Source organism: Cryptomeria japonica, chromosome 5 (assembly GCF_030272615.1).
Source record: "Cryptomeria japonica chromosome 5, Sugi_1.0, whole genome shotgun sequence".
NCBI classification, from domain to species: Eukaryota; Viridiplantae; Streptophyta; class Pinopsida; order Cupressales; family Cupressaceae; genus Cryptomeria; species Cryptomeria japonica.
Window position 1 is genome coordinate 164,967,955 of NC_081409.1, and position 25,792 is coordinate 164,993,746.

The window sequence follows — 25,792 nt, forward strand, 5'->3', positions numbered from 1 at the left end:
TTCCGTTGAATTCAGGGGGCCACTGCTTCATAAATAGGCCAAATGCTTTCACAAACCATGACCTATTTTGAAAGTTGGGTTCTCTTGATTGGAGGAGATGATTGCCATAAAGTATCCTTTGGGCATAATATGAAGCTCCACTGCTCTTAAGGGCTTCCAAAAAAATTTAATCCACATCCTTAATATTCTCGGTCTAGGAAAAACCCCCAATGATTTGACAGATAGATGCTCCTTCCTTAAATAGCCAAAGCTTGCTTCTTATTTGCCATGGCAAATTGGACTTTTGGGTGGATTTCCTTCATTGCTGGGAAGTTTTATGGAATTTTTTTTGCTAGAAGTTAACTGTGCGAGATTCTCTCTTCGTATTGGATTGAGTCTGGGGATATAGAGGATTGGAAGGAGGTAGAATGAAGGCATTATGAGGGTGCTTTAGAGATGCTCAGTGTTTAGAATGTAAGGAAAGATTTAGACCAGATATGAAGAGAATGAAGACTGGAAATGGGGAGTAGAAGAAGCAGGTGTGCAAGCAAAGGCAGGAGAGTAACTGTCAAAGGACGATCCTGATTTAAGCAATTGTTAGTGGCTAAGACAACCCAAAAAATTCTAATGCAAATGTTTCTCTAACATGTTTACGAGAATGCAGGAACAAATCGCATCCTTCAAGTAGCAGTTCCATTCTTATTGGTGTCTATCCCTGTAAGAAATAACGTTTGAACCCTTAAAAAGATCTACAAAGTTATCAAAATACAACCGACGCACAACATTTAGAAAAGCTTAACAATATAACTTTTCCCAATTGCGAGTTCAAGAATGGTTAGTTTTTGTTAATAGAAAACCTCTGCATAATTGATTAGGTAATTTTAAATGCCGTGATTTTTATAAACAAAATCTTTTTTTTTTTATGAGAAAATGTAAAGCCTGGAATCAGATTAGAGAATTCTTGAAGATTGATAGCTAACAATCATATCAGTAACAAATTTACAGTTAGAATAGCATTTATAATGCATCGCAATTGTCAGCCCACCATTGTTCGCTTCCTACCACGCAAACGAACTGCAAAACAAACCCCAAATGTCTACATTAGTGAGTGATAAAAAATGGTTAGTTTTTTATACTAAAACTGATTCAGCACAGAGTTGGAAACAGAGATGGTCTGCAACAGTGGAATGTTTTTTAATACTAAAAAACCTATTCAGCACAAATTGGAATAAATGAGGTGAATTGACCTAAAAAAAGACTAATGCTGATTTAAATATATTTAGCAGAAGGATTATTATGTTTTATCAAAATTCAACTGCATAATTTTTGGATCAAACTCTTTGACCCATTTTTCATGAGCAGTGGTTCACATGAACCCATCTCTCATGAGCATGAATTGTCCACTTAGCACTCTTTGCATATAGGTGATGCTAGCAGGGGCAACGCACCAGACTTCCTGAGAGGTCATCTATCTCAATATCACTTAACCATGAGTTACCCCCAATATGAGCTAAAGGGAATCCGTAATGAATGGTTCATATAGCACAAACACTTGCTGATTTTTTAACAAATGGAGTAGCAAGCTAAATGGGCTTGAACTTGGGGGAAACTCTATGGCTAAGCATGCTTGAGTTGAGTGGTATTGGGATGGGTGGCCTCTCAAGATGTCTTAAATGTTTCACCATTGTGAGCATCACATAGATAAATGGACCACCCATGCTCCTGAGAAATGGATTCATGAGAACAATTACCCATGAACTATAGGTCAATGAATTTGACTCAAAAATTATATATTAAAATTTGATAAAACATCATAATTTAACACACTACAAAACAAAAAACAAAAAAAAAACAGAAACTCTGGTTTACCTTGAGCTAGCTTATTAAGGGTAGCAGACCATTGCTTCGATGATTTTCTATAAGAAGCAAGTACTCTTTCCATCTGCAGACCAACGAGTTAGGAAATCAATTAGTATCTTTCGAGTTTGAACAAGTATTAAATCAAGTTATCAACCGAGGAAATCAATTAGTATCTTTCGAGTTTGAACAAGTATTAAATCAAGTTATCAACCGCTATATTCAAAAGTTATTATGTGGATGCCAACTTACAACATTCCCGCTAGAAGAATGCATTGACAACAATGCTCTCTCAAGTACATATAAGTCCACAGCCTTATCTTCTGGCAATGTAGAGATGAAACTAAGACCAAAATCAATCAAAACCTGTTCCAAAAACATGATAAAATACTGATAATTATTTTGCACTGAACATCATGTGAATGAAGAACAATTTCATCATGCTAAAACATTAAAAGTTTTCTAAGTCTCTAAATGTCAGCTACCCAGTATCTTAATTTGAGTTGCTTGGCTCTCTCTCTAGAAATAAATCTCTAACCCACAGGGCTATCCAGCCAAGAACCTCCTTTCATCCTAATCTCAATAGTGGAGGTATCAAGCACATTTTAGATATCATGGATTCACAGTAAGTTGCAAGGTTCAAATTTGAATTCAGCAACAATAAAATTCGGATGATGTCTGGCAAGGGTAAAACATCCAGAAAAAATTCAACATTAAATTTGCCTATAGAAATTTGAAATTTTTAAATATATAAATAATAAATTCATTGAATTGTCAATAAAATGAAACAGAGTTGAAATAAAATGATCAAATTTATTATTTATTAAAATAAAATAATATTATATTATATTTGAAAAATTATTATAAATGACATATTAAATTAAAATTATTAAAAATAAAACTATATTATGTGTTTTTAATACATTATAATACATTTTAAAAAATTATAATATAAATGTATTTCAAATTTTAATTTTTTAATTTATTAATATATAAATAATAAAAATCAAAATATTAAATATTACATATTAAACAATAAATATATTTTAAAATTGAGATGGAGTGCGAAACTCCATTGCGAGTTTAAATTATATTTGTTAATTAATATCTCTTCAGGTATACATGGCATCAGGTTTTGAATAAAACCTCTTCAAAAGGCATTTTTTGCAGTGCTTTTCATTAGATCGACAGCATCACAACGGTCTTCATCAAGTTGACATCATCATAGTGGTCTTCATCAGATCAACGGTTTTCATTTGTTCGTGGCACCCTTCATCAAGTCTATAGGGTAAAAACCCAAGTTCTAGAGCAACATGAGGAGACTACGCTAATTCATTTTGCTTGAAATTTGCGGCTATTCCTCCAAAATGTGCATCAGACGACCAAATATATTTCAATGTAAAAAGCCCCAGGTTTGTTCCGTACAAACTTTGGGCCGAATTAGAACGAATTTTTAATATTTTATTGGAATTCACCAAATTTCGAATTTCATTCATGAAATTCAGAGAAAGCTGTGACAAAGGATTCACATACAGGTGGCGAGATGCCAATGAGGTGACATCCCTCTTCATATAATATTGCTGAGGTACTCCAATTCTCTTTACAATGGCCCTCATGGATATACTTCTCTTAAATCAAGAGTATCTAAATTCTTCTCATCCATAGTCCAAGCTACCAAAGCAGGCATGCATTGAGCAGTTTCCTTTTTCTATCTCTCTTGGTTCATTGCCCATGGAAGTTAGGAGATGTCCTAAGTAGTAGTTGTAGTGTAGTAAATTGTATCCCTTTACAATTTCAGATTCTATTTGGACCCCTACTTTAGTGTGCTTTTCCCTAGATCATTTTAAGTACATTTGGCCGCTATCCTACCCTATATTTTAATTATTAATCCCACAATTTAATTGTCAATTTAATTGTGACACTCGTGAGTCCCTTTTGGAGACCCTATTTTGGTGGGACCACGGCACCCAACAATCGTGTCCCACCTGAATTCCCTGAAATTGTAGCCATTGCTAATGTCTGCCTTCACAATTTGAGATCTGGTCTCGATTTTTGTTTATGACTATTTTATGTCGGCGTAAAACTCAAAAATACCTTGTGATCCCTATATAAAGCACATCTTCTACCATTCATAAGGTTAGTTACACTTCCAATGGTTTCCACGAGCATCCAAGCATTCCAGATCCGAGTATTCAACATAATGAGCAATAGACTATTGCACTCTACATTCAAATATGATTTCATGTTGATTATGTTTTGTGAATAATGTTATTACATTAACATTTGAAGGACTTATCTAAATAGCATTGCATCACCACCATTCCATTCCTAAGGGGTAATCCTGACATTTCAGCATTTCCATTATTGTTTAGCCTCTATCCTATTGAGGATAAGCCCTCTTTTACATCAATGATAGCTGTTGTGGAGTTAGAACACCAACATAGGGTTTGACTTAGGCAAGCCCCTAGTATAGTGCAACTGTTTTTCCCCATCAAGCCCCTATATAGTGCAACTATTTTTCCCCATTCCATGCGTGTGGGTTTAGATTCAATAGTAGAGGAGGTTATAGGAGTGTAGAGCACTCAGTGACAATCATTCACAGATTTTGAACAGCCAGAAACACCAAGACTAGGGTGCCCAGCACTAGTGTCCAACTCTTTTTGGCTAGATTTTTGGGAGATAGGCCTACAGGACCTTCTAACTGCCTTTATGCTCCTGTCTGTTAGATTGGACACCCCTTGAACTAGGGTGCCCTCCAACTGTGCCCCACAATTTCAGCTCCAGATTACAGCTACAGGTTCCTCTCTATATCTTATTTCTAGACCTTGCTTACTCTATTGGTTTTATGTTCTGTAATTTACTGTTATTGCTGAAAGTCATCATTTTTTCACTTAACCAAGTTTATTCACACACACTTCACAATCTCAAATCCATTGCAACAAAGGAATAGAATTCAAGTGCCTAAAAGGAGGACAGAAGTTAGGCTTATTCATGTTCCAATGGTATGCCTTGGAGATTTGAGATCTTGGTTTGTAATCATAGGCCTAGGATCTCATTTCCATACCTATCAGCAGCCTTCTCATTGAACTGGCATAGATCTAGGAGTTATAAACCAAGGGTCATAATTTAATTAGTTAGTGCAGTAAACTCAAAGATGTATAAATATTTTAGGAGGTTACTTCAAGTAGTTAATCACACCATGGTATATTGCAGAAGCTAGGGGTTCAATATTGATGAAGAAAGACTATTCGATGCAAGCAAGTTAGGATGACAACATTATATGTCATTAAATCTTTTAGTCTTTAGTTAAAATTCTAAGAAAAATATATTTCAAATTTGATTATGTTGGTGTTTTTATATGAACAAGAGACCATATTAAAGGTGAAAGATCAATTTAAAAAATTAGAACTAAATGTATTTAGTTTCTTAAAAAGTTGATGCACATGAAAGTGAAAATGGATATAAGTAGAACTTTTGATAGTCAAACCAATTGCTTTAATATCAATAGAGGACAAAAAAATGGTGGGAGCAGGAGGCAATGGCAAAAATTCGCATGGTGGGCATGCACAGGCATCTTCAGGGCTCAGGAGCAGATCCAGATTTGGCGAAATCAGCATGTTGATTGACAGCAAGGAGGGAGGAGCGCTCGATGGATGGCGACTTCATGGAGCGATGAGACAGACCAAACTACTCTGATGGAGGCAATCAGGGATAGAGTCAATAATGGATGGAAGGCTTATGGCAACCTAGTTCGCGATCTGATGAAAGATGTCAGGAGGCAGCCGAACCCCCCCTTGGATCCTTAGAGACAATATCAGCCACAATGGGTATTTAGAAATGGGCGTTGGATAGATTCACTATACCAGGCTGGGAATGGACTGCCAATGCCAGTAAAGAACCGGAATTTTGTTGGTCCTCCTTGGATTCAGAGCAGGAATCGAAATAGAGATTACCGTGTTAAGCATCCCACCAGCAAGTGGCCTGCCAACTTGCAGGAATGGAAGGCTAAGGGTTTCCAGAGAGGACGGAATGGGTGGTTCAGGAAAATGCCAATCTTGGAAGCAGATGTGGCGTGCAATTGGAGATCGGATCGCTTCAAAGCTGGTCCTTCAACTAGTCGACTTGAAGAAAGCATGGAATTGAATTTCAACGGATATAACCCCCTGATACAAAAGCGGAAATTGGTAAGGATTCTTTGAACCCCTGGTCAATTGCTATTGTAGATGAAGTAGTGATGCAAAATAAAGAGTTTATGGAAAAATTTGGACTTTTCATCAAATGGGGGGGATTTAGATGGAAGAGCCATGAGCTAATCAGCAACTGGTGCAAGGAGCAATGGGGAGTGGGCACATTGAGCAAGCTTGTTGCAAATGGTTTTTACTTGGTTACCTTGGCATCAATGGAAGACAAACAAAGGGCTCTCAGTTCTGCCCCTCTTTTCATGAATGGGGCCCAAATGCACCTCTTTGATTGGAAACCAGGATTCAATCCCAAGACAGAGATGGTCCCTGAAACCGCAGTTTGGTTCCGCATTTATAACCTGCCATCAAAGTTCTGGTGTGATGGAGTCCTAAAAAGTATTGGTAGAAAACTTGGTAATTTCCTATATCTGAACAATCCTTTGGAAGATCAGACGATCTATGTGAGTGTATCCTTGGAGGCAAAGATTCCATCAGAAATTGAATTGATATCGGAAGTAGGCAATTGGACATAGTTGATTGATAGGGAGGATAAGCTTGATTTATATTCACATTGCAGGTAGCTGTCTCACACCCCGGACAGTTGTGATTTCAAGATTTCTATAGATGCTCATCACAGAATTGAACAATCCTTTCTTGGCAGTGCAAAGGAGAGATCAAGAAGGGATCCACTCACTGACATGGAGAAAGAACTAATAGATCTAATTTAGCTAGAGAAGGTTATTCAGGAAATTGGGAATTTGGTGGTGGATGCAGACCCTAAAAAATCTAGTGACAATCAGAGGACACAGAGGGCACTCATATTTGTGTGGAGCCACCAGCACAAACAGTCGGCTTGGGGGAAATTGAATTAGAGAAGTCAGAATTTGTGCAAGAGGCGACAGGACCTCTGCAGGATGATTGAATTGGGACAGAAAACCCGAGCTTATCAGAAATCCCATTGCTCAATCAAGAGGATCATTTTGAGGAAAAGATAATTCAGCCCATGGTGAGTAATCTGGGTAAAGACTCAGGGACGCCTAATCCGGGAGCAGGACAGAGGCAGAGTCATGAGGATCCAATTGCAAATGTGGAAGCTGAAGATGAGCTAAACACAGACTCAGATATGGATGACAGTTTTGAAGAGTTTCAGGTTGGAATTCTAGAGGAAAGGGGATTAGAGCAAATCCAATCCTCTTTGAAAACTCCCAAAATCAGATCAAACAAGCAAAGGGGTCGCTAGACAAACAAGTCCAAATTGGCAATGGCTAGCTGTGCAAAAGGGCAAACCAAATTGTTCCAAACAATTCTTAGAAACGGGAAGGAGTTACCCCTTCCTGAGGAGCCATGAGGATACTAAGCTGGAATGCTAAAGCCCCTAGCAAATGGCGTGCCTTTTCAAGCACCAAATTGAGTCAAGCATGGCAGACTTAGTGTTGATTCAGGAAACCAAATGGAGTAAAGAGGAGCAGGAGAGGGATGAAATTTTGGAGGCAGCAGGAGGGTGTTTTGTGGAATCAATGGGAGCTTCAAGTGGAATAGGCTTTCTCTGGAACCCTTCAAAGGCTCGATGGTCTATTGTGGAAGCCCACAACAATTGGATGATGGTAGTGTATCAAGCTTTCAAGGATAATCAGTGTTGGAAGGTGAGCAATGTATATGGACCCATTGCCACACCAGCTAAGAGGGAGCTTTGGCATGAACTGTCTAGGAAACTCGGCTCTGAAAAGGATGAGAAGATTATTATTGGGGGGAATTTTAATGCAACCCTCAATAGCTCGGAGAAGATGGGAGGTTATGTGGTGAAGAATTGAATACAAAAAGACTTTCAGGAATTTGTTGACTCCAACCAGCTGTGGGAGATAGTGACAAATAATGGCAAATATACTTGGACCAATAGAAGGTAGGGTTTCACTAGCATAGCCGAAAAATTGGACAAATTCTTTCTTTTTGGTGATTGGTCTAAGGTCCCAGGATAGGTAGAGTCTTCAATTCTCCCATTCAGTGGATCGGATCATTTTCCAATCCAATTGGTCTTTGCTTCAGATCCATACTTTGGTGGATCCCCTTTCAAGTTTGAAAGGATGTGGATCAAGGATCCATCCCTTTTGGCTTCATTGAACCAATGATGGAAGGAATGTAGATTTGGAAACCATTCCAAGATGTTTATTTTCCATAAGAAACTCTCATACATAAACTCAAGGAGTGGAACAGGGTACACTTCAAGAACATCTTCACTAAAGGCCAAAGGATTGAAAGCGAATTAAGGGGAATAAATGAAGTCGTTATAGCTCAAAGTATGAGAGAAGAAGAGTTCAAATTGGAGCAAAAACTCAAAGCGGAGCAAGCAGAAATCTTGATCAGAGAGGAACAATTTTGGAGGCAAAAGTTGTGTGAGCTTTGGCTCCGGGAAGGGGATAAAAACACAAAAAAAATTCACAACTCTCAGTTACAAACAGAAACAAAAACAAAATCTTGGAGTTGATCAGAGAAGATGGGACTGTTCTTTGCTCCAAAGATGAGATCAATAGAGAAGCGATGGGATACTTTTAGAATCGAGGATATCAGACTATTAATCAGGGAACTATAAGGAATGAGTTTCTCAATCAAATCCCCAACATCATTATTGAGGAGGAGAACATGGAGATTTCCAGGCCTATATCTTTGGAGGAACTCAGAAAGGCTACTTTTCAACTAGCCCCTGATAAGGCCACTAGACCAGATGGATTTCCAGCTTGCTTCTATCAAACCTTTTGGGAAATCATTAAGGATGATTTATTCAAGGTAGCAGAGGAATCTACAAAAAAAGCAACAATTCTGGGATCCATTAATCATACCTTATTAGCCCTTATCCCCAAGAAGAAGGATGCTTCAAGTATGAATGATTTCCGGCCAATTGCTTAATGTAATACGTATTACAAGATAATCACTAAAGTGATGGCAAATAGATTAAAAAAGGTTCTGGACAAAGATCATATCGGAAGAACAAAGTGGTTTTGCCCCGGGTAGGTCTATCACAGAGGGAATCATTGTTGCTCATGAAGCGATTCATACAGCCAGGAAGTTCAGGACTCCCAGCATGTTCATCAAGTTGGATATTTTAAAAGCATATGAATTGGTAGATAGAAACTTTTTGCTAGATGTTCTTCCTAGATTTGGTTTTGATCGGCCTTGGATTGAATGGGTTAGAAGTTGCATTGAAGCCCTGAAGGTCTCTATTCTTATCAGTGGTTCGGCCAATGGGTACTTCAGCTCTAGCAGGGGTTTAAGGCAAGGGGATCCATTATCTCTTTATCTATTCATTATAATGGCAGAGGCATTAGGGAGGAGTATCATGGCTGCAAGGGATGGAGGCCTATGGAAGGGCATTGAGGTCACCCTTGATATAGAACCAGTCACCCATCAGCAGTTTGCGGATGACACAATCCTCTTTGGAGAAGCCTCCAAAAGTGAAGCAAGAAGTATCAAATCCATCTTGGATAAATATAGTGAGGCCTCTGGACTGTCTATCAACTAGTGTAAATTTGAAGTATTTTTCCTCAATGTCCAGCCGGGTCTTTAGTTAGACATTGCAAGAATATTGGGATTAAAAGTGGCACAATTCCCTAGGAATTTCTTAGGGCTACCTTTGTTTGGAGGTATCATTAAAAGAAGCTATTGGGACAGATTGATTGAGAATTGCAAGAAGAAGATGGAGCTTTGGAAAGAGAAATGGCTAACCTCGGCAGGCAGATTGCTCATGGTGAAAGTTGTTTTATTGACTATCCCAATCTACTCCATGACTTGTTCGAAACTTTCGACATCAGTAGAGGACAACCTAAATCAGATTCTAAGAAGATTCTTCTAGTTTGGCCCTCATGAGGATCAAAAGCATCTACTACTCGCTTGGGAAAAGGTCTGCAAACCTTGGAGTGCTGGTGGTGCTGGGATTCGACAACTCAAAACCATGAATTTGGCCCTTGGGTCAAGCTCACTTGGATCATGACCAAATCAAACCTGAAGTGGGTAAGAATACTAAGAAAAAAGTATCTGGATTCGGATGACCCCCTCAATATTCTAAGAATTAGAAACCCTCCAAAAGGTTCGACCATTTGGAATTTTATATGTGAAAGCAGGAAGTTGGCGTCCAAATATATTACTTGGGAAATACATAATGGTCAATCGGCTGCTTTTTGGGAGGCTTCATGGGATGGTCACAAAAAGCTTGGGGCGGATCACAACTTAAGGGAGATCAGAGCAGCAACCTCCAGGGTATGGGGGACTAAAGTATGCAACTTTGGAGAGGTGGTCAATTTTGATGGTATTGAAAAATGGTGCTGGAAATCCTTGGATTCCACTGATGCTCCTCAAAATCAAAAAGACACTTTAGCCAACATTCTCAAAGATAGATCCATACCTATTTCTCAGGAAGTAGACAAAATCAAATGGTGTGCCTCCAAAGATGGGGAATACAAGGTAAAGCTTGGGTATAGGTTGAAAGAAGCTACTTTGGAGGAAGGTCATTGACCAATCAAACTCCTTTGGGGTAAAGACGTTCTTCCTGAAGTCGGGGTATTCTCCTGGCTAGCCATCCAGGGTAGGATTTTGACTCAGGATAAACTTGCCAAAAATGGAATTTGTGGACCTAGCAGATGTTTGTTGTGTAAAAACAATGCAGAAGATGTTGATCACCTCCTTTGGGCTTGTCCATATGCTCAATATTGCTGGAAATTCTTTTTGGGAAAGCTAGACTTTCAGCATGTGGAACCTCAAAGCATCAAGGATTGGTTCATATCTTGGCCAACATCGATGCCTAAAGGTATGTTTTGCAGTATCTGGTCTGTTCTCCCCTCCACAGTCATATGGGAACTCTGGAAAGAAAGAAATAGGTGGGTCTTCAAGGATCACGCTATGTCGAGGGATATTCTTGTGTCAAAGATGGAAGCGACAATAGTGGAAATGATAAATGGAGCAATTAAAAGGCATTTCAATAAGTCCAATATTTTTACAAATCGAGACAATGAGCTAAAGAAGCAATTCTCGGGTCTGATGGTTCCTAATGGCTATGAGTTGGAGTAATCCGTTGTGGATAAGAAACGTAGGGCTACAAGCTGGCATGCTCCGAAGAAAGGTTGGATCAAAATAACTTTGACGGAGCTTCCTTGAGTAATCCTGGACATGTAGGTGCTTCTTGTATAGCTAAAGATGATCACGGTCACACTATTGGGATTTTCAGCTGAATACATTGGGAAGACCACTAAACAATATAGCAGAATTTCGAGCCGCCTTGAAAGGAGTGGAGCTTGCTAGGAGGTTGGGGGCTGAAAAAATATATCTTTAAGGGGATTCTCTGCTAATGATCAATGCAATTAGGAATCAATGGATGGCGAGCTGACAACTTGAGAGATGGCTTATGCCAATCACGAATGCTTTGAAGAGTTTTAAAGAATATAAAATTTGTCATATTTATCAAGAAGGCATTGGATGGGACAATTTCCAAGGAAGTTGGCAAGTGTGGATATGACAAGTACTCAATAACCAAGTGTCATGTCCGAGGCTATAACCAAGTGGCAAACTATCTATTACACAAGATCAGCTAAATATGTGGTTTGTACTCGAATCGGTACAATGCCTAGGTGGCGACAACCTAAGCCTTCATGCGGCAAGGAGGAATAATAATAAATAAAGGTTGCATCTAGGATATATTTTGAGTACGGGTTGAGGTATGTTTTCATTATGATGGGCTATCAATATGACTCGCAGCCTTTTTCGGTGAAGGGTATTATATATTTGGCAAGTATGGTAGTAACTGCATCGCATATTTTCCTTCCTCTGAGTAATTTGGAAGTTGTATGTATGGACACCCCTGTTCTTTTGAAATTGTTGTCATTTTATGACACCCTTGGTCCATTAGTGAGAATTGATCAGAGATATATTCTATGGACCAGCACTGCTTCAGTTGATCAAAGGGAAACAATGGAATCATGAAGTGTGAAGTGTTGTCTTGTTAGAAGGAAGTTCCTAAGCCTTCCCTTCCTTGACCCCAGAACCCCCAAGTTCCCAAGTTCCTAAGTCTTCCCTGTTAATTTTTGTGCCCTAGATTAGTAATCAAATTTATGTCTTTTAATTATGCCCTAGTTTGTTAATCAGATTTGTAACATTTTAGTAAACCATAATTCAGTAAACTCAGAAATGAAAAAAGTAAACAAGAGACAAACACAAATATCCTAGAAAAACCTCCAAGGAGGAAAAGCCCAGCATTAAAGACCCACAGGTCAGATTATATATTCTCTCTTAATTGCACAAATACAATACTTAGCTTGCTTCTCCAGATCTAATAATTTTTTGTATGTCAGATCTGCACTTCTAAGCACTTCAAGTCTGCACCAAAAAAGGCCTATGTCCTCTTGGACAAATTCGCACAATCCTTGGGTAAATTCGCACCTTTTATTTGCAAACCTAGTTTGCTGATCGCATGAAATGAATGTAGTGATTGATTGTGTTTGCACTTTATCTTTATTTATATGGATCTTTGACCTAGGTCGGCCTTAATCCTTTTGGCGCCAATTTATATTATTGTGGCGTGAGGCTTTTTAGTGTAGCGTGGAGGATGGGGCCGGACTTGTCTTGGGGGCACGCTACCCCTTAAAGATAGAACCCAGTCCTAAATGGGTTCGAATGTTGCCTTAAGGCAATCCAAACCTATCTTCCCTAGTTATAAACAACACTACCTCTTAACTAGGGAAGAAGAGAATACATAATCTGAACCTTTAGAGTTCCATCTAGCACACAAGCATAGAATTACATCTTCCACCTGGCACACAAGCATAGGATGGTTCTAGCACACAAGCATAGAAAGTATAATACACAAGTGGGTCTTTACATAATTACAATTTTCCATCTAGCACACAAGCATAGATTGAATACTTTTCATTCTTGCACACAAGCAAAGAATGATCAAAGCGCAGCAAATAGAGTCACTAAGATTGGAGCTCCCTCTCAACCAGGGTTTCATTTTCCACAATACCAAGTTTGTCTCTGAAGTATTTGAACTTCACTCTGGATAAGGGTTTGGTAAGGATATCCGCAACCTGTTCATCTGTGCTAATATACTTTAGCTGAATGGCGCCTCTTTGCACCATATCCCGAATGAAGTGATAGTGCGTTTCCACATGTTTGGACCAGTCATGGAACACAGGATTTACTGACATCTTTATACAGCTTTGATTATCACAATGAATGGTGGTAGGACCACTAGCTTGACCAAATAATCCAACAAGGAGTTTGCGAAGCCACACCGCTTCTCTAGATGCAATGGATGCTGCAATGTACTCAGCTTCTGCAGTGCTTAATGCTATGGAAGATTGCTTTCTACATGCCCAAGAGATCACTGCAGAGCCCAAATTGAAGCAGATACCCAAAGTATTTTTCCTATCCTTGACACTTCCTGCCCAATTTGAATCTAAATAGCCTTCCAAGAAGATTGAGGTATTAAGTGAATAGTTCCACCCATAACCAATAGTGCCACACAGGTATCTTAGAATGTGCTTGGCAACCACCAGGTGAACAAGTTTAGGCAAGCTCATGAGCTGACTGAGGGCATTCACAGCATAACAGATATCTGGCCTTGTATTGACTAGATACATCAAGGATCCAATCAACTGCCTGTACTCAGATGGATCTGCAAAATCAAAGTTAGCTGCAGAAACACTTAATTTCTTTAAGTTAGATTCCATAGGAGTATGCATGGGTTTACAATCCATCATTCTAAATCTTTTCAGAATATCAATAGTATATTTTCCTTGACTTAGAAAAATTTCATTGGAATTTTGCCATACTTCTAACCCTAGGAAGTAATGCATTAGACCTAAATCCTTCATTTCAAATTCTGAGGCTAATTCTTTCTTACATCTTATGATTAGTTTATTTTCACCAGTGAGAAATAAATCATCCACATACAAAACCAAAATAAGCATATCATCATTATAAACCTTTAAGTAAATGTTAGCATCAACATCATTCTTACGAAATCCTAAGCTTAGTAAGTACTTATCAATTCTTTCATACCAAGCACGAGGAGCCTGTTTGAGCCCATATAAGGCTTTCTTCAACCTGCAAACATGAGAATCTCTTTTATGGATTACATAACCTTTTGGTTGCTCAATATAGACTTCCTCCTCAATGACACCATTGAGGAAGGTTGTCTTAACGTCCATTTGATGCAGTTCCCAACCTTTGGCTGTAGCAATAGCTATTATAGATCTAATAGAGGTATATCTAGCAACAAGAGCAAAAGTTTCTTCATAATCTATTCCTTTCCTTTGAGAGAAACCATAAGCTACAAACCTAGCTTTGTATTTTTCAATACTACCATTAGCATTATGCTTAATTTTAAACAACCATTTAGAAGAAACAACAGACTTACCTTTGGGTCTTGGTACAATGTCCCAGACATCATTCTTGATGATAGACACATACTCTTCATCCATGGCTGATTTCCAAGCATGATGGGACATAGCTTCTTCGACATTGTGAGGTTCAGACTCAATGATATTACACATCACAGAAATGTAGTTGGCGTGGTTTTGGAATCTCCTGCTATCTCTAAAGGTTCCTCTAGGAGCAGCAAATCCTTCAGCATCTTGAATCGTGTTTCTAACCCAAAGGGGTCTCTTCTTGTAGACCACAATATCCTGAGGTATATCGGTAGAGACCATGGGTTCTATTGGGTCATTCTGAACTTCCTGATTCGGAAGGTCAGTGGACTCCTCCTGTATCTCAGAGTTAGCATCAACTATTGAATCTTGATTTTCAATCACCATATCGTTATTGTCAGATAATGAACCTTTAGATCTTTTGAAAGCAATGTCTTCTTCAAAAGTTACATCTCTACTTACCTCAACATACCTTTGACCTGAAATGTAGATCCTGAAGGCTTTGAAAGATTCACTGTATCCCACTAGGATGCCTTTCTTTCCAGAGGGATCCAACTTGGTTCGTTTTTCTTTAGGCACATGAACATACACTGGGCTCCCGAATATCCTTAGGTGGTTGATGTCAGGTTTGATTTCTGTAAAGGCTTCTTCAGGAGTTACATTCTTTAGAGCACAATGAGGACATCTATTCTGAATGTAAATTGCTGTTTTGGATGCTTCCGCCCATAGAAAAGGTTGCCGGTCTTGATCATGAATCATGGCTCTTGTAGCTTCAACAATGGTCATGTTCTTTCTTTCAGCAACTCCATTTTGCTGAGGATTGTAGGGAACACATAACTCCCTCTTAATTCCTGCCTTAACATAGAAGTCATAGAAACTACCTGAGGTGTACTCACCTCCATTGTCAGACCTTAAACATTTAATTCGATTTCCTGTAGTGTTTTCAACTAAGGCTTTAAATTCTTTAAATCTGATTAGGACTTCTTCAGACTCTTTAGATTTAAGAAAGTAAATCCATGTTTTCCTAGAGAAATCATCTATGAAGATAACATAATACAGGAAACCGCTAGGAGATGCTACAAACATAGGACCACATAAATCTGAATGAATAAGTTCTAACTCTTCTTTAGCCCTACTATCGCTTTTATGAAAAGGATTCTTTACATTCTTACCCACTACGCAACCTTTACAAGCATCATCATGAGATAAACTAAGTTTAGACATACCTTTAACCATTTTACCAAGAGTGGGGAGAGCTTGAAAGTGTAGATGTCCAAGTCTTCTATGCCATAGCTCACATGATTCAGGGGCCTCATGGATGAGAGCTTGAATTGGATTAGCTGCAAACTTATATAAACTATCACATCTATTTCCAATAACACGAGCAGTTTTGAAATTAGATTTCTTAGACCAAGCAAGTACTTTCCCTTTAGAAAATGCTATTTGCAAACCCTTGTCTTCTAATGCAGAAATGGAAATAAGATTTCTTTTAATACCAGGTACAAAAAGAATATCATAGAGTTGTAAGGAAATACCAGAATCTAGTTTTAAAGAGGTAGTACCAGAACCTTTTACTGAGTATCGAGCGTCATCACCGACTACCACATGAAGGTTGGTGTCTTTTTCAATTAGATCTGAAAGATGCTCACGAAAACCTGAGATGTGTCTGGAGGCACCACTGTCAATTATCCAAGTATTACTGTCCGTAGGAACATTGCTAGATAGAGCAGAGATAAGAAGATAGTCCTCACTTTGATCGGCAACTTCATTTAAATTGACTTCCCTTTCCTTGGGATCATTTTGACAGACTCTGGCATAGTGACCATACTTATTGCATCTGAAGAAACGAATGTGAGAGGAATCTCTTGACTTCTTCCTTGGATCATAGGAGGAGGATCTAAAATCTTTGCTTCTCTTTTCTTTCTTCCAATGTCCACCTTTCCTAGATTTAGCTAAGAGAACATGATTATCATCTTTGTGAGAGTTCTTGAGTTTTCCTCTTACCTCAATTCGAGATTCCTCTTCAATGCAATCAGATTGAAGACGCTCAAAGTTGGGACGATCAGCTCTTCCACCAATGCTACGAATGAATGGTTCCCATTCATCAGGTAGACCATTTAATGCAATCATAACAAGATCTTTCTCAGAAATTTGGCAATCAAGACTGCTTAGTTTGTCCTTTAGTTCATTGATCTTCGTGAAGTAGGCTATGATTGAATCTTCTTCTTTCATTTTCATGTGAAGAAGTTGTTGCCTTAGAGCAAGAGCCCTGCTGAGGTTGTTGACTTCATACATCCCTTCCAAGTGTTTGATCATTTCCCTGACAGACGCAAATTTTGATATGACAGAAGTGACAAGATGATTCTTAATGGATTCAATTATGATCTTCCTAGCCTTGAGGGAGTCTTTCTTGAACTACTTCAGCTCTTCAACATCTTCCGGAGGGGACAGCCTTTCTTCTTCTACGAATTTCAGCAGATCATTCTCTTCAAGGATCAATAGAATACGGACTTTCCAAGCAGCAAAATCAAGGGCTCCAAGTCTATCTTCAGCCCTCAGACCTGACATTTTAATCTGAAAACAAACAGCAACTACATGTAGTAAATGATTTACTAAAATATGAAGTTAGTGACACCTTAGCTCTGATACCATGTTAATTTTTGTGCCCTAGATCAGTAATCAAATTTATGCCTTTTAATTATGCCCTAGTTTGTTAATCAGATTTGTAACATTTTAGTAAACCATAATTCAGTAAACTCGGAAATGAAACAAATAAACAAGAGACAAACACAAATACCCTGGGAAAACCTCCAAGGAGGAAAAACCCAGCATTAAAGACCCACAGGTCAGATTATATATTCTCTCTTAATTGCACAAATACAATACTTAGCTTGCTTCTCCAGATCTGATCCTTTTTTGTATGTCAGATCTGCACTTCTAAGCACTTCAAGTCTGCACCAAAAAAGGCCCATGTCCTCTTGGACAAGTTCGCACAATCCTTGGGTAAATTCGCACCTTTTATTTGCAGACCTAGTTTGCTGATTGCATGAAATGAATGTAGTGATTGATTGTGTTTGCACTTTATCTTTATTTATATGGATCTTTGACCTAGGTCGGCCTTAATCCTTTTGGCGCCAATTTATATTATTGTGGCGTGAGGCTTTTTAGTGTAGCATGGAGGATGGGGCCGGACTTGTCTTGGGGGCACGCTACCCCTTAAAGATAGGACCCAGTCCTAAATGGGTTCGGATGTTGCCTTAAGGCAATCCGAACCCATCTTCCCTAGTTATAAACAACATTCCCTTCCTTGACCCCGAAACCCCCAAGTTCCCAAATTCCCAAGTTCCTCTTCCTTGACCTCGGAACTCTGGAACCCCCAGGTTCCCAAGTTCCTAAGTCCTCTCATCCTCAACCCTGGAACTCCGGAACCCCCAAGTTCCCAAGTTCCTAAGTCCTCAACTCCAGAACCCCCATGTTCCCAAGTTCCTAAGTCTTCTCTTCCTCAACCCCGAAACTCTAGAACCCCCAGGTTCCTAAGTTCCTAAGTCCTTAACCTCGGAACCCCTAGGTTCCCAAGTTCCTAAGTCTTCTCGTACTCAACCTCGGAACCCCCAAGTTCCCAAGTTCCTAAGTCTTCTCATCATCAACTCTGAAAGCCCCAGGTTTCCAAGTTCCTAAGTCCTTAACCCCGAAACTCCCGAACCACTAGGTTCCCAAGTTCCTATGTTTTCTCGTCCTCAACCTCGGAACTCCGGAACCCCCATGTTCCCAAGTTCCTAAGTCCTCTTCCTTGGAACTCCGAAACCCCTAGGTTCCCAAGTTCCTAAGTCCTCTTCCCCGGAACTCTAAAACCCTAAAGTTCCCAAGTTCCTAAGTCTTCCCAACTTCGATGACCTGTGTTTCCGAAGTCTTCCCAACTTCGGTGACCTGTGTTTCCGAAGTCTTCCCAAGCTTTAGTCTTCCCCACTTCGGGAACCCAAGTTTCCGAAGTCTTCCGACTTCCTTCCGGCTTGCAACACTTCTAGATGGCGTGATCAACATTCAAGGCTCTTAATGCTCCAACAACTCTTGCGACTTGTACACCTTTTGTGGAGCTAGAGGGGTGCATTTAATGATTTTTGCAGGATTTCCATCAAGAGAAGTACAAGGCCATGCTTATTTGTGGTTACTTATGTCATGCCTGCATGCTCTGACCTTGGAATGTCAGGCAATCCACCTTCTGGAAGTCCCTTTCTTCTTGGGATTGTGTTGTCAGGGTATGGAAGGTTGCTTGCATGTACACAATGTCAAGTGCATGCACTTCCCTGCATTCCTTGACTAACATTTCCCTGCACACACAAGGGTCAAGGCTTCTCTCCCTTGACCAATGGTCTCTCCTATGCGACCAGTTTTCTATATAAGGCTATTATGCCTCATTGTAAAAAGGTTCTCTCCTTGCTAGCTTGAGCTATTCTATGCTCTTTCACTTCTCTTAAAGACTTGTCTTTATCTTGCATTTCTGCAACTATAAGTTTGGCCATTGGCCTTATAATGAATTGAAATCATCATTCTTGCATTACTTCAACTTATGTATGTTGTGTATGTGTTCTTACCTTCATTGTAAGTGTATGTTTGTGGCTTTCTTTCACATATATGTTGTGTTAACCTGTTTCTGGGTGTGACTTGCGGGAAACCTTCTCCCCTCTTGACATTCAACAAGTCCTAACCTCCATACGTGCGTTAAGGTCATTCATGCATCTGAAGTTTGTGCATCTCCTAGGTATTTCAGTTGATTCTTTGTGCCATTTCGGGTGGGGAGAGAAACATCTCTTATCTTGGTGCATCACCTTCTTTCATTTTGAGCATTTCTCTCTTCCCTTTTCCTCTGCAAGCTGTTAGAATAGGTTTAGAAGTAAGATTTGAAGTGTTGAGTTGGTTCAACACCTGCACTTGGATTGAGAAGGAAGTCGGCCTTCTTCGGAGATTCAACCCCCCTTGCACAAGGTCCCACACTTCGGGGTTGTTTCCATGTTTCACGAGGTTGCTGAATTGATAGCTCAGCAAGAGTGCAAGCTTTTGTGATAACAAGAATCGACCAAGTAGCAAATGGCATTTCTTGGGGAGATCACAAAGAAATGTCTCTTGATGGTTTTGGAATCAAAGCACCCGCTGATTTTGCATGCGGTTAGGAAGATTCTGGGCTTGGAGTTTCTGCGAACAGCGCACAAATACAAATTGAATTCAAGCATCCCGGCCATGTTCTTAGCCATTTGCATTCAGATGGGTGTTTGCAAGCCCAAAATGAAGAAGATCTGCCATATGATTTTCAAGGACTCCTTTTGGGGGGGAATCGATGTGGTCTTGGACAACATAGATGACTAGAATCGTATTCTGCTGACCCATCAATACTACATGCCCCGAGATGCAGGGGGGGAGACGAGAAAATTCTGCATTCTATAGACCATGGAGCTGGAGAAATATAATCAAGGCCGTGTGGAGAGAAACAAAAATTTGACCTTCATTCTGTTTGTGACTGGCAATCTGGCAAGGTCAGAAGGGTTTGACCTAGGAAAGTACGTGAGGGAGGAAGGTCTGCAGGGTAGGCAAGATATTGGGGTGGTTGCAGTTGGCAATGACTGGGGTTTGGGGCGTGGGGAGCCGTGGATTCCCAATGACATGAGGCTGGTGGAGGAAATTGCAGTTGGAGAGGCTCATGTGGGCTGCAGCAAAGACTTCCCAATTGTAGCACAGGCCCTTGCTGCTCAGAGGTTCTACGAAAGCATCCCAATCCCCTCGGACAGTGAATGATAGAGCCTCTTTCCTCAAGGTTTTTTATCTTTTCGTTTACTTCTATGGTGTTTTTACTACATTTTGTTATGGTGCTGGTAGATAGTGTAGTGTCAATAGGGTGTAAGCCTCCAAGCCCAAATTTTGTATCCCTGGCCAAAGCAGGTATATAGATGGTGGTTTTTTGTTGTTTGTACTTGAAACTGGAAATATTTCAGCTTTTTGAAGGAGGTAATGGTATATAGTCACCTCTGGTGGATGTAAATTTTTTATCATTAATACAGGTGCTGGCCTATCCAGCTATTTACTTACTAAAAAAAAATATCAAGAGGACATTGCCCATTACACAAAGTGATACTTTTGTGCAATAACTACTTAAGGACATGTTAGAGTAGCCTCTGAGGCAGTGAAGAACATGAAGCAGTTAGTCACAGATGTTTAGAAACAAATGAGACATTCAAGTGAACACAATTTCAATGGGAATCTTGGAAAGAATGCCCATTCTTAAGATTGACGAAGAAATATAGAACTTAGAGGTCTGCATTTAAGCATCCCACTAGATACGGATGGAGTGTTCAATTTAGTAGCATATCTGGTTTTTACCATCCTACAAGATAGGAATATGAAATTCAACTTCAAGAAATATTTTTAGGGGATCTTGCAACATTATTAGTTTAAACTTAGTTTTTGCTGAATGTGGAATGTTTGAATATTCTATCAGACACTAGAGTAAAATAGGTAATGAGTCATTGGTCTATTATGAATTGTCAAACACATGCTGCCCATTTTTAGGATTGACGAAGAACTATAGAACTTAGGTGTCTGCAATTAAGCATCCCACTAGATAGGGATAGACTATAGAGAATTCAATTAATAGCGTATCTGGTTTTACCATCCTGTAAGATAGGGATATGAAATTCAATTTCAAGAAATATTTTAGGGGATCTTGTAACATTATTAGACTATTAGTTTAAACTTAAATTTTACTAAATGTGGTATGTTTGAATATGCTATCAAACACTAAGGTAAAATAGGTAATGTGTCATCGGTAATTGTCAAAAACATGCTGCCCATAGTCAGGATTGACGAAAAACTATAGAACTTAGGTGTCAGTATTTGAGTATCCCTCTAGATAGGGGTAGACTATAGAGAATTCGATTTCTAGCATATCTCGTTTTACCATCCTGTAAGATAGGGGTAGGAAATTCAATTTCAAGAAATATTTTAGGGGAACTTGTAACATTATTAGTTTAAACTTAAATTTTACTAAATGAGGAATATTCAAATATGCTATCAGACACTAAACTAAAATTGGTAATGAGTCATTGGTCTATTGTGGATTGTCAAACGCATGCAAGTTGACATAAAATGGAAGTGGACTCTTGGAGAGGTTAAAGGTCATAGGCACAGACAATAAATAAGTATCCCATAGGTGTGAGCAGATTCCATAACCATCATTACATTCCTCACAATTCATGGTGCAATTTCTCTTTTTGTGTTTCATTCTTTCTGCAATACTTGCTCTCCCAAAATGCATGAAGGAATCTTTAAAAACAGCATCCTACCAACTGTTTGGAATCACCATGAATTATCATATTTGATGTGGTAAGATCGCCATGCACCAAGCCTCCATCATGTAACTGTCCAACAGCCCTACCTATCTGCACAGCAATGTCCTCTATTTGTTCCCCTGAAGTCAAAAGCAACCTTATTACTCAATAGTTACTTCAGCTCAGAAAAGGCATGAAAACTACTAAACATGGAGTTAAAAGAAGATCAAATAGAATCGAGTTAACAGATATTGCATGAGAAGTATAAAAGAAGGAAGTAACTTCTCTAAAGCAATATTATCAATCATGTTACATGTACATATTCCTAAAAAGGCATACCATAACCAGGGAGTGACCCTGCTTGCAAAAGCACCTCTTTGACAGAAGGGCCGTCTATGTATTCAAATGTAAGCGTATGCATCTCAGAATCCAGGGCAAAAAGAGTTGGAGTTGCCACACCAAGCCTTCTAGCTTTGGTCATGCATCGTGCTTCCTATACATTTTAATTGAAATCATTTCAGTTGTTTTGCATGATTATCAATGTAACATAACAAGTAAAATTGAAACTTGGTAATTCTTTGTACATCCTGACCCCATAAAGACGTTTTAAGGTCAATTTTGAATCCAAAATAGGATGCCTATACTTCTTTGAGAAACGCTCCTTGATAATGGCCTTTCTTCCCATAAACATAATCTCAAATATTCTCTGCGTGCAAGAATACAATTTACCTAAGAGAAAGAGAGAAAATAGAAAAGTGTATGGTTTAAACAAAATTAAGTAAATAATAGCATAACCGAACAACAGCACTCACACCCTCTGCACCCTGCTTGAACAGTTTTCCCAACGGCGCTGGTCCATCCTTGCACTGCATCTCCATGACTAATTTGTGTACAAGTTTTGCTCAATATAATACAGATTACCTTGATCTTGATTGTTGGATGAATACCAATTTTACAAGCATCAGAATAAAATATTCCTGCATGCACAAAGCACCAAATGCAGTCACAATAATAATTGAAAAAGTTGGACTTGTGAATAACTTGGTAGATCCCAAATATTTAAAAAACTCGGACTCAGCTCATTCAAAATTACATAAATATGTAAAATAATATTAAAAACATGCATAGAACTGATTTTTAAAGGTCATAAGTAGCATTTACTCTTTTATAGATAAAAAGGTCAAAACAAATTCAATTCACATCACCAAGTCAATATGATTATAAATTACATATCTGCATCAATATTTCAAATTTCATTTGTGGAAAACATGTGACCCAAAAAAGGTGCGGAAATTCAAATAGAAAACTGACTACCAAAGGAGTGGGAATTCCAGATAAAACTCTAAGTACTCTCGGGTAACAGTCTGTTTATCGTCCTTGCTATACAGCTTGAACACAAAATTTTAAGAATTTCAATTTACTCAATTTTGAAGTTATAATGTCCCCACTTTGAAATAGAATTTAATAAATAATAATAATAATAAAATTTTAAAAAATAAAATATTAAAAAATTAAATTACAATATAAAAGAATATAATTAAAATTTAATTAAGTTAATGAATGGTCAAAAGACATAAATTGAAAAGTTGTGACTCCTTCAAACATGAGATATTAAAGGGAGATGAGAACTCTTTTGAAGGGGAGCAATAATTTGGGAATCAGAAGTGCAGATCTTATTTAAATAAGAAGTGCAGATCTGATTGTGAAAGGTTGTGTCCCTTTCAAAGGGCAAAAATAATGAAGGGTTGCACTCTTTCAAAGTATGCTAATGGTGAAAGGGTGTGTCTTTTGCCAAAGGGCATACATGATGAAGAAGTGTGACCCTTTCCTCACATTGAGAGATATAAAAGGAAAGGCATGAATACGATCCCTGTCCCATAATAGATAAAAACAACAGCAGAAATTCTCATATTCACAGCAGTTAGTGATTACTACAAGCAGATTGAACTCACCGTGAGGGACTCTCTGAAAAATCCATGTTTAAGATATTACGACATTCTGGGAAGAAGAATATATAACGCAGGCCATACTTATATCACATCAGACTCTCGACAATCTCTCTGGTATGAATTCTACTTATAAGCTATCTTAGCCCTTACGGGATTTCTCTGTCCATCAATGCTTGTCTATGCTGCAACTATTATATTGTTTCATATATAATTTTGATCTCAATAAGTAAAATATCTTGCACCATAGTATAGGTTTTCTGTACAAATATATTCTGCAATAATCATATTAATTTCTGTGATAAACGATTCATTCTGTAAATCACTACTATGTATAATTAATCCGCTATTGTCCTAATGGTATTCGTACGGTAAGCAGTAAATTCTGTAACTAATAAGAAATGGTAATAAGCTGAAGTATTAGCAATTAACTGAGCAATGATATAATTAAATATTAACAAATAAACTGGATACTGGCACACTAACTGGTAAATTATCAGAACATTAAGAGATAACATGATTTATAAACAACCTGAACAATTATATTAATTCATAAAAGGTAGGGGAACCGTTATAAGACACCGTACATAATCATATTGAGTAGGGGAACTGTTATAAGACACCCTACATGATCATATCAAGTAGGGAAACTGTTATAAGACACTCTACATGATCATAATGAGTGGGGGAACTATTATATATGTTGGCAGTGGGCTAGTGTCCCTCGCGGGGATTCGCGACATGGTTTAACAGCTTCCTGTGGATTCTATAAGTCTACTGGTTGTATCGGTTATTGACAAGTCGATCTTTTGGTGCAACGGCAACCCTAGCTTGTAACAAGTAGTATCAGAGCTTGGTCACAGGTTCAAATCACACAGGCTGCGGCAAGTAACGCTGGTAGGGGGATTGTTGGCAGTGGGCCAGCGTTCCTCGCGGGGATTAGCGACATGGTTTAACAGCCTCTTGTGGATTCTATAAGTCTAGTGGTTGTATTGGGCATTGACAGGTCGATCTTTTGGTGCAACAGTAACCCTAGCTTGTAACAATATAAGACACCCTACATGATCGTAACAAGTAGGGGAACTGTTATAAGACATCCTACATGATCATAATTAGTGGGGGAACTGTTATATAAGACACCCTAAGTGATCATAATAAGTAGGGGAACTGTTGTATAAGACACCCTACATGATTATGCTTGAACAATTAATCAAGACACCCTATCAAGCTCACATAATAGCACATAGTGTTGAGGTTGTCCCAATCATAAGATTATGTTTCTATCCCTAACACTGTCACATGAATCTCTTTTATGCTTTACTTAGTCATTTTTGTATATGGTTGTTTATATGGTCACTTCTTTATGTAATTTGTAGTATCTTCCTAACCTTGTTTTGCGGGTTGACCACAACCGAGGCTAAGGTACTTTCCTAAACCCTTATCCTAAGAACTGAAAAACCCTAATTATAGTATTTTAAGGCACTTTATAAATAGGGGATATTACAAGTGGTATCAGAGCGTGATCATGCCATCCTGCAGGGTAAAGATGAATCAATGAATCATTCTAGTCAATAAGAAGGAATCTAACAATACGTGTACTCACGTGTATGCTTTGTGTTTGCATATATCCATGTGTATGCTTCGTGTCTTTCATGTGTATGCTCCGTGTTTGATTAATATCGGTAGATGACTCAGTTTGAGAAAATTAAAACTGACATTGCTTGAGGACAAGCAAATTTGAAATACAATTAAAAAAATAATAATAATAATAAAATAAAAAAATTTAATATTAAAAAATAAAATTAAAATAAAAAAGAATATAATTAAATATAATTAAAATTTAATTAAATTAATGAATGGTCAAAAGACATAAAATGAAAAGTTGTGACTCCCTCAAACATGTGATATCAAAGAGAGATGAGAACTCATTTGAAGGGGGCAATAATTTGGGAATCAGAAGTGCAGATTTGATTTAAATAAGAAGTGCAGATCTGATTGTGAAAGGTTGTGTCCCTTTCAAAGGGCAGAAATAATGAAGGGTTGCACTCTTTCAAAAGATGCTAATGGTGAAAGGGTGTGTCTTTTGCCAAAGGGCATACATG

At 38.5% G+C, this 25,792-nt stretch overlaps 1 protein-coding gene across 2 annotated transcripts in view; it reads right to left on the reverse strand.

The window, feature by feature from the left end:
• Positions 1-850: 850 nt before the first annotated feature.
• Positions 851-25,792, reverse strand: part of LOC131072728 (uncharacterized) — a 30,360-nt gene continuing 5,418 nt past the window's right edge. For both annotated transcript variants that reach the window (XM_058008991.2, XM_058008989.2), the window contains exons 2-8: positions 22,557-22,721; positions 22,337-22,450; positions 22,084-22,237; positions 21,760-21,884; positions 2,089-2,202; positions 1,849-1,921; positions 851-1,053 (exon numbers count right to left, since the gene is read on the reverse strand). In XM_058008991.2, the coding sequence (XP_057864974.2) occupies positions 1,016-1,053; positions 1,849-1,921; positions 2,089-2,202; positions 21,760-21,884; positions 22,084-22,237; positions 22,337-22,450; positions 22,557-22,622 (684 nt within the window). In that variant the 5' untranslated portion in view covers positions 22,623-22,721 and the 3' untranslated portion in view covers positions 851-1,015. The remainder of the gene's footprint in view (positions 1,054-1,848; positions 1,922-2,088; positions 2,203-21,759; positions 21,885-22,083; positions 22,238-22,336; positions 22,451-22,556; positions 22,722-25,792) is intronic.